The 9,303-nt window shown below is 34.0% G+C and overlaps 1 protein-coding gene across 1 annotated transcript; it reads right to left on the bottom strand.

Moving 5' to 3' along the window:
• Positions 1-774: 774 nt before the first annotated feature.
• LOC143566533 (oxysterol-binding protein-related protein 1D-like) lies at positions 775-9,001 on the bottom strand. The gene is made up of 8 exons (XM_077053210.1): positions 8,440-9,001; positions 5,151-5,504; positions 4,950-5,034; positions 4,069-4,535; positions 3,778-3,933; positions 2,818-3,126; positions 2,177-2,521; positions 775-1,191 (listed from the first exon to the last, which is right to left on the bottom strand). The coding sequence occupies exons 1-8, from the start codon at positions 8,968-8,970 to the stop codon at positions 1,018-1,020; spliced, it is 2,421 nt and encodes an 806-aa protein (XP_076909325.1). The 5' UTR covers positions 8,971-9,001; the 3' UTR covers positions 775-1,017.
• Between the last annotated feature and the right edge of the window lie 302 nt (positions 9,002-9,303).

Here is a 9,303-nt window from a genome sequence, read left to right as displayed (position 1 = left end):
AGTGACCAGAAGATGCTCTTTTTGTCTGTTTTTGATCCTCATGCAGACTTTATTTATGGTTTGCGTTATTATGTGAACTTCTCGTACAAGTTTTTATTTGTGTGGTCATCTTTTAATGACTCAAATGTATGCATAATATCTAAATGCTTTGCAAAAAAATGTTTTTGGTCAACCCAACTTGTTTAAAATCTATTTGTTTTGATCCAAACCCGTTACCTAAACTATCCGGCCCATACATTTTGCCCCCTTTACGTATTAGTTCTATATGAACACGAAATCGATGATTGTTGTTGGTTAAGGCCATCTTCTCTAATAACTACTTGTTTTTATTCGGTAATGGATAGCGTATAAGAAAATGTTATGAATTACCAATAGAGGTTAACATACACAACTCAATGGACAAATAACTGCAAGCAAAGCGGAAAACAGTGACGACGGGAACAAGCGAAGTATATGTGTTTGTTTATTTAACAAACGTAAACAAACTTTGTTTTACACAACTCAATGCCAATTAAGAATGTCGGCTTCATGTATAAAGCGCATACGAGTTTATTTTGATTCCCATCCAAACACATTTAACGATAGATTTTTCCTTTCATCCACCGCAAATGCGCCTAGAACATAAAACTTGGTGTGTTATGCATACCTTATGGCACAATATCTCTAGGTGTCACAAACCGTCGGTTAAGATTCGTTTTAAGTCCAGTAATACTTGTTAACGAAGACCATTTCTGCTTATTTGTCCGGTTATGCTTAAACGAACCAAAGGGCAGAAACCAAAAATTACTATTGTCGTCAAAATGCCAATTACCAACAAGACATAACAATAATCTAGGATTCCATACTCATTGATGCAAAAGACGAAGAGTCAAAATCGTTAAGAATAATACACATGACAACGAACGGTTTCAAGCATATCACGATCGCGTTTTATTTATATGCTTTGAAAGGAATTATATACTTAATAGTTGATGCCCTCGCTAAAAACAGTCTCTTTAAATTACCTTGAAACAGACGTCACTCTTGATTTTCGTCTTCTGCGTGAATAACATTCTGTCCAAATATATCTGGAATACCCTTCCAATCTTTCTTCTCTCTTGTTTCCCAGTATCCGCCCACGTAACGGAAACAACCGTCTTCGTCTTTTTCAAACCACCTTGGCTGCCATCCTCTTTCTTGCAGTTTTCTTGCCTGTTCACATAAATAAATAACCTTGATCTAAGTCTTAATTACAAATGTGTAATAACTTTTATTAATATCATATAAAGATACAAACTGCTTATATGATAACATATAAGCAGTTTGTATCTTTATGTTCGTGAGTCTAAACGAACCTATTATTATATACACATGTATAATAATTTTTATTAATATAACAATTTATGTTCCATAATCATTATATACATAGTTATGATAAAAAAAACTAAATATATATTATGTTATACATATAAAACTATATTTATGAAAAATATAAAAAAATTCGTTAAGTACATAAAGAACATTGCTTGCCGTATCTTTATCGAAGCAATTCTAAATAATCAAATATTTAATATATAATAAGTGAGCCAAGCTCGAGTTATGGATATATGGAGTTGGAGTTCAAGATCGGTTAAGCTAAACAAGCTGGCATGGTAGGGGGCGTGCATGGGTCAGTTTTTCAAGTTTTTGGCTTTTCCGGGGTTTGTCATTTGGGCTTTTAATTTTTGGCAGAGAAGAAGAATGGTCCAAAATAAAGAATTTGAGCCTAAATGTATTTAATAATTAATAATTTATTGATCATTATAGATTTGAGCTAGCAAACTTGGGTTACACAATTTATTAATCAATAAATTCGGTTTGGTTTTTACAAAAACATAAAAACAAACCGTCGGGTTTTGTTTGGATTAGGTTTTTTCGGTTGCATGCACACCCCGAGTCGTTTACACCTTAACTGAAACAGTCCAAAACAGGACAGGACCAGAACGAACAGCCGGTTTCGAACCACTTCGGTCCCAAATCAGACCAAACCAGAGTGGACCGAAAACCGAATCTTTATCATGCCATGAACCGAGAAGGAAAAAATTGGACCACAGATAACCGCCTAACCGAATCAAGTTTGGTCATATCCAATCCGGTTTCGGTCAAACGGTTTGGACAGGGTTTACACAGCCCTAACTTCACAAAACTAAAATCATACCTGTCTCTGCAACTGCTCGAGTCTCAGTTTCTCCTTATTCGCCAGCTCATATTCACCGTTTTCCAGGTGGCGTTGGTCAGGTCGAAGCCTAGAGTCGGTTGGTGGCAGTCTGTCCCTTAAACCAGGTGTAATTTCATTCAAAGAAATTGCAAATGGTGTGAGATTATATCTTGTTTTAGTAGCAGATTTGTCTCTTTCCCATAATAACACAGCTTCTGTCATAGGATCATATCCTTTCGGTTTTGTTGTTGGATCTCCTAGTACATAGTACATTGCTTCATCCCATTTTCCTATTAAGATTGCTACCTTTTCCCGTGTCGTGTTGTCATGTACAAATCCATGAACCTGTGTAATTACATTGTAGACCTTATTCAGTATACAATAATTATTTATAAATTTCAGAAAAAGTGTCATTGAGCACCCCCAACCTGACCCATCTAGACCACCGTTTAAAAGTTACTATTTTGACCTGAGACCCATTTGGGTGCTGACCCGACTTAAAAATGTATTATTTCGGCCTCTAATTATAGTTTGCTTATTGTTCGTGTTCGTCCAGTTCGTTTACAAGTCTAAGATCAGTGTTAGACAATTTACATGTTTTAACCCGGACCCAATTGACCAGTTTAAGAAGTTATTACTACCTGATGTGGATTTCTGTCGATAATTGATTGCTCCTTGAACTTGAGTTTGCAAGAATATTTACCGCTACCCGTGATTCTCATTGTACCATAATGATCACAGTAAATTTTGCCAAGAATAATATTGTATATGGAGGTAGTTACTTTACTCCATTGAAATGTTTCACCATCTTCAAACTGCAGTTTAAGGACACCCACAGGATCGAGTTGTATAGAGCGCCCCCAAAATTTTCCCTTTAGATTGGAATCTGCCCAAAATTTCCAGCCTCTGCCCTCACAATGACACGCAACAATCATAGGATGGTGACTCACCTATTAAATGCAACAATCATTAAACTTGTCAAACTTAATAATGAAGTCCTCTACTTGATTTTTAAATCTGTAACATAAAAATCCTTTTTTGCATTGACTAAATCCCTAGACTTCTCAAACTAAAAAAAACAATTTTTTTGCATGATTAAGTACGTAAACTTTATTAGAGGAATTTTACATTAACTTTAAGAATTTGGTATACAAAGCCAAATTCCATGTACTTGTAAGCAAATTCAACAACTACCATATCTAAAAATTACTTTATAGGCCACCCAATGATGTATTTGTTTGCATTTATACATAATTCAGCCATATTATACAAAATGACAATATACCCATAAGTTTTTGAAAAGACAAGATTTAATAGAAACAAAATTTCATAATGATACAGGTGCATTCTTTGTCTTTACAAAACTTAAGCGCAATTTTGTCTTTTCAAAATATTAAGGGAATTAGACATGATTTTGGCCAGATTTAGCATAAAAGAAATCGCTAACATAGTAACATACTTGGGTGACCTATATAGTTGTTTCAATATACGAGTGGCCTTAATAAAATAAGTTGATACTTGAACGACCTCCACTTAAATGATACATCATCACTTTTTTCTTAAAATCAAACTCATATAGCATAATTAACCAAATAATTTACCTTTTCGGAAAAGAAACGTAGGCCCTTATCTGGATAATCTGCTTCATAGGTCTCCCCGAGAAGAGGATTAAAGGGTTTGCATTGTCTACCTTCTGTTGATGCATAACCAGAAACAGCAAAAGCTGCAATGCTTAATATTCTCATCAAATCATTCCCCTGTATTATTACAAGTTTAATATCAGTTAAAATTCAAATTACAAGATGTAAAATATGTTTACTTTTTTCAAGATCAACTGTCAAAAATTTTAACAGTTTAAGTTTATATGGATATTTTAAATGTAAATACCTGACCTGCTTTCCCCATTCCAATGCTCGATCAACCAAACAAGAATACTCCAAATCCTCAAAGCATTTTTGTAATGAAGAAAGCGGTTCATTAAAATAAACAGGGAGACAAACACCAGATAAATCCTTTCCAATGTTATCTTTAATAATAGACCATAATCCAACCGGTCTTTCTTTTTCCTTTGGTTTAGATAAACTGCCTCTTCTTTTAATATGAGGATACTGAATTAAATTAATTTCAGTTCCAGCATAGCCTGATAAGAAAGAATCCTTTTCATTTGATGAAGAACTTGTTCCATAATTTTCTCTACCTCGATAAGAAGCACATCTTAAAACATCAGCTGACATCATGAATTCATTTGTGTCAAAAAATGTCCCAATTTCTTCATCCGATTCAATATCTACTCCATACCGGCTTTCGTTGTCAGCATCGGAATCGGTTCCACTGCCTTCTGACAATACAGAATAGAAATCTGTTGCAAGAAAAAGAGAAGTGTCTATGATTCTATAATGTACATCCAACATTCTTCTTTCTTTTCTACTTTAACTTGTTGAAAAACAATTATTCAACGTGACAACTGGATAGTTTTTCAACTCAATTACTCAGTTAGTATCTTAAATACATTAAGTGTAAAACTGCAATTATGCCGATTAAAATCTGTATTAAATGTATCTATCTTAAATTACGTCTGTTTTGGTTGCAAAAAACTCTATTTGGTCAGCTGGTCAGAGGTCATTTGGTAACAGGCTACACGTAATAAATTAGATAAGTTAAAGACCACAAATGATCATTTAAATCTGCAAGCCATATTACTAAGGTCATCTATAGCAATATTGTATCAATAACCTAGTTAACAGGAAGATTAAACTCTTAAAAAATAAATTACCACTGAATCTTCTATCTTGCCCACAACAAGAATCCCTCTCTTTTGTTTCATCAACCACAGTTGTTTCCAGCTCGATTTTCTCAGTCTGCAAATCAATGGCTTAAACCAATCAGTCTAATATTTTTTGGCATTCATCTTTCATGAAGCAAGTGTGATTTGCAAAGAACTGAATTATATGTTTAAGGTTGAACATTATGGTACCTCTAACTGTCGTAATGTGTCTAAGAGAACAATATGTTTGAGTTGAAGAGTCTTCATTTGGTTTTGCATGGTGGTGAGTTCACTCAACATAATTGATTCACAATCTTTTATTATTTCCTCCGTTATTCCTTCTTGTGATAATCGGGATCGTAATTTTTCGGTTGAAATAACCAATTCTTCTGAAGGAACAAGATCCCCTGTAGATAATCTTGAATCTTTATCCTTAGCAGCTAAAAGGGACTCAATCCATGCAGCTCTATCTTCTCTAGATATGCACCTTAAATGAAGAGTTTTTGTTCCAGAAAATATAGACAGTCTTTTGTCGTCTGACTTGCTCGCCCTTACAGATGAGACCTGTTAATATTTATTAGAGTGAAAAAAACGCAAATTGCACAAGATAAAAATGAAGTTTCCACTTTTTCCTGATTTTATCAACCAATTTTAAATTAAGAGCAAAATGGAAACCAACTTACACTTGATTACTGATTTTAGCAACCAAGTTATAATAACCTAGTATAGGTTGTAGCAGGTCATTCACTTTCGCTGGTTTTTAAAAAACTGCTAACATGGCAATATCTGTCATTTTAGTGTATATGAAGTGGCATTTGATTTGTTCTGATGATAATTTTTTATTTTGTATACATAATTGTTTTAAAGGAATATTGTGTTTTTAACTTAATTTTCAGTATTTTTGACAGCTACTTTTTGCATATGTGGCATCTGATGTGGCAGAAGCACGTCATTTTTACTTCTTGTAGCAACAAATTATCTGTTTAAAGGGTAGCAATGTAGCATGTCATTTTGTGTCTATTTTTCAAAAATTCGACATGGCATTCAAATATGGTTGATAAACCTTATCTTTTTTTTTTTTCATGTCGTGTGCCATCTTATGTTATTTTGTAATAGCTACTTTTTGAACCCAAAAAACAAAGGAGGACAGTTTTCTAACGCATTAATAACTTTTTTCATTTTTTTCTTGCATATGTGGCAGCTGACATGGGGTCAACCAGTGCCACATCACCAACTTATAGTAAAAATCAGATAAAAAGTAGGGTTGGTTGGTAAATTTAGTAAGAAAAATATAAGTTGTTTCAATTTCCCACTGCCCACATAATTTAAATTCCATTGCCATAATCAGTCAAATAATTGATAAGTCTTATGAAAATGTTTATGTCATTATAAAGAAAACAGCATCTACAATTATGATACCAGGCGAGTCTAAGATGTTAATTCAAATCTTATAAATTCAAAAATCAGATTACAGAATGATTGAATAATGGCTATAAATTAGTTTTCTATTGAGTTCCTAGTAATGCTCATACAAGATACAGCTATGAATGTTCATCTATTACGCCTTCTGCTTTGCAAATCATAAAATTGAGCACATATTTTCTATAATGTAAGTTATCTAGTCATAGTAATTCAACTTCAAGTATTTCCAGATAATAAGCAAATGAACTTTATAGCTGTCTGCTCACCGCATAATTTTTTTCCCAATTTGGAAAATCATTTAACGAACTTAATAAATTCAAGAGAGCAAAACAACAAATAAAAAGAAAACAAAACCTTTACGTCTTTTCTATTTAGCTTAAAATACAAAACTTTTGTTTTGCAGGTCAGAGCCATCAATTAATTGACATATCCACTAGAGAATCTTCAGGTTTCCCATAAGGCCAAACGTAGTGGGCGAGAAAAGGGGCTACAATTGGGCGATTTTAGGGTGGAACACCGCCCCCTGGGCGAAATTTGGGCGAAATTGGGCGGGGGGCGAGATATATTTGTCGCCCGTTCTTCCTTTCTTATTATTATTATTTTATTCTATATTATTATTATATTCTATATTATTATATATGCATATGTATATGTATATGTGTTGTGTGTGTGATATATATATGTATATGTGTTGTGTGTGAGTATATATATGTATATGCATATATGTTGTGTGATATATATATATGTGTGTGTGTGTATATGTATATGCAAAATGAATCCTAGAAACAACCCGAACCACCCATTATCTCCTTTCGGTCAACACCATGGTTCGCAAAACCAACCGAACGTGAACTTACATTGGAACCCGATGAACCTAAACCAACCGAGCTATCCGTTTCAATTTCCCGACCCGAACCTAAACATGTACGCCAACCGAGCTATATGTTTTTTAATATTTTTAGTTATGTATTTTTTTTAGTTATGTTTTTTTTGTATTTCTTTTTAATTTTAGTGCATTTTTATTTAATTATTTAAATAAATCGGTTTTTATTTAATTAGTTTAATTATAAAAAGAAAATAATAAAAAAAAACACTGTGGGCCCAACTTGTAGCCCCTACACCATTACACTCCAAAAACAAATTTCCACTCCATGCTGACTGGGCGCCACATGTCACAATTCGCCCCCAATTGTAGCCCCTCCACTACACATAGCCTAAAGTCCAAACAACTAAAACCATATAACGCCACCTAACAAAATGTCCTTGTTGTCTATGTTTTAATGGTAGCAGTTGCATAGCAATAATTCAAAAAAACAAGTATGGTTACCAGTTACCACCAGACAATTGCAGAAAAAGTTAACCACTAGTACCTGTCCATTAATTGCAACCTAACATTTGTAATTGCAATAATAGAAAATATTTTTCTTTTTTTCTCTTTGTATCCCAGCAAACTAGACTGATTAAAGTTTGGATTAGGGGTGTGCATGAAACTGAAAAAATTGATCCAAAAATACCAAACCGAAAAGAAAAGAACCGAAACAAAAACCGACTGTCAGTTTGGTTTCATGTTTTTGTAATAACTGAACTTATGGTTCGGTTTTGGTTTTGCATGTAATAAAAGGCGAAAAAACCAAAAAGAGCCTAATTTAAAGATTTACATTTTCTATTTCTTATTTGAAGTAGTTTATAAGAGTTTAATAAACATGTAACTCAAATATTATAGCCCACATGTATAATAATCAATTAGTTATTAATTAACAAAATGACTTAGGCTCAAATTCATTATTTTTTCCCCAAATATTTTATTTTAGCCCAAAATTTTCAATCTCAAATGGTAAAACTGAAACCGAACCTTAACAGAAAACCTAGAAACCGGAAAACAGAAGCCGAACGATTTATAAAAAACTCAAAAACCGAAGTTTTGGTTACTGGTTTGGTTATAACCCAAACCGAACCGTGCACGCCCATAATTTGGATTCAATCAAGCTACATTGTTTGTTAAACAGTTGTTTTATTTGTATGAATCAACATGAGTGAAAAGTTTGCAATTGGAGTAAAATCAAAAGTTTGTGCATACCTTCAAATGTATCTCCCCATAAGGTTTCCATTGTTTTGATCCAAATCGATTGTGACTGCTGCCATTACTGCATTTTCTCATGTACCTAATCGATTCATCTCCGATGACCTTAAACCCTTTCTCTCTCCCCGGACTGAGTACGATCTTATCTGGTCCATGAGTTTTGTAGTAAGACAACACTCCATCCTCCAATGTAAACCATCTTGATCTCCATCCTTTACCATAGTTCACCCATTTATACAGAATCCCAGCCACAACACCACCTCCATTTCCACCAAAAACCACCGGTTTCAAACCCGAAGAATCTTTTTCCCTCGCTTCAATCTCGCAATCCTCGATTTCATGAAACACATTCTCCGATTCAGTACCAACAGACGAAACCTGTGCCGAAAAAGTCGCCGGTCTCACACTCCTAGCAGAACTTTCAAACCCTAACTGACACTCGGACTGACGTTTCTCAACTCCAGACAATGGCGAACCAGTCCGATCCTTCTCAATCGACACCGGAGCAATACAGCATAAGGGATTCATCGTTTCCCCGACCTAATTCGAACACAATTAATCGAATCAAATCAAAATGCTAACCTAAAAACACAACAATCTCTATACAATACCGGTTCGGAACAACCTAATTTGAGCACAATTGATCAACTTGAATCAAATCAAACTGTTAACCAGTAACCTGAAACACAACAATCTATAAGCACTACGAATTAGGATATTCCTAATTCGGACACAATGAATCAAATCAAATTACTAACCTGAAAACACAACAATCTCTATACAATACCAGTTTGGGACAACCTAATTCGAGCACAATTAATCGAATCGAATCAAATTGCTAGCCAGTAACTAGTAACCTGA

This window comes from Bidens hawaiensis, unplaced genomic scaffold, assembly GCF_021521415.1.
Source record: "Bidens hawaiensis isolate Kalapana, Puna unplaced genomic scaffold, B.hawaiensis_p1.1 tig00022900_1, whole genome shotgun sequence".
NCBI lineage: Eukaryota > Viridiplantae > Streptophyta > Magnoliopsida > Asterales > Asteraceae > Bidens > Bidens hawaiensis.
This window is presented reverse-complemented; position numbering and strand designations above follow the sequence as displayed.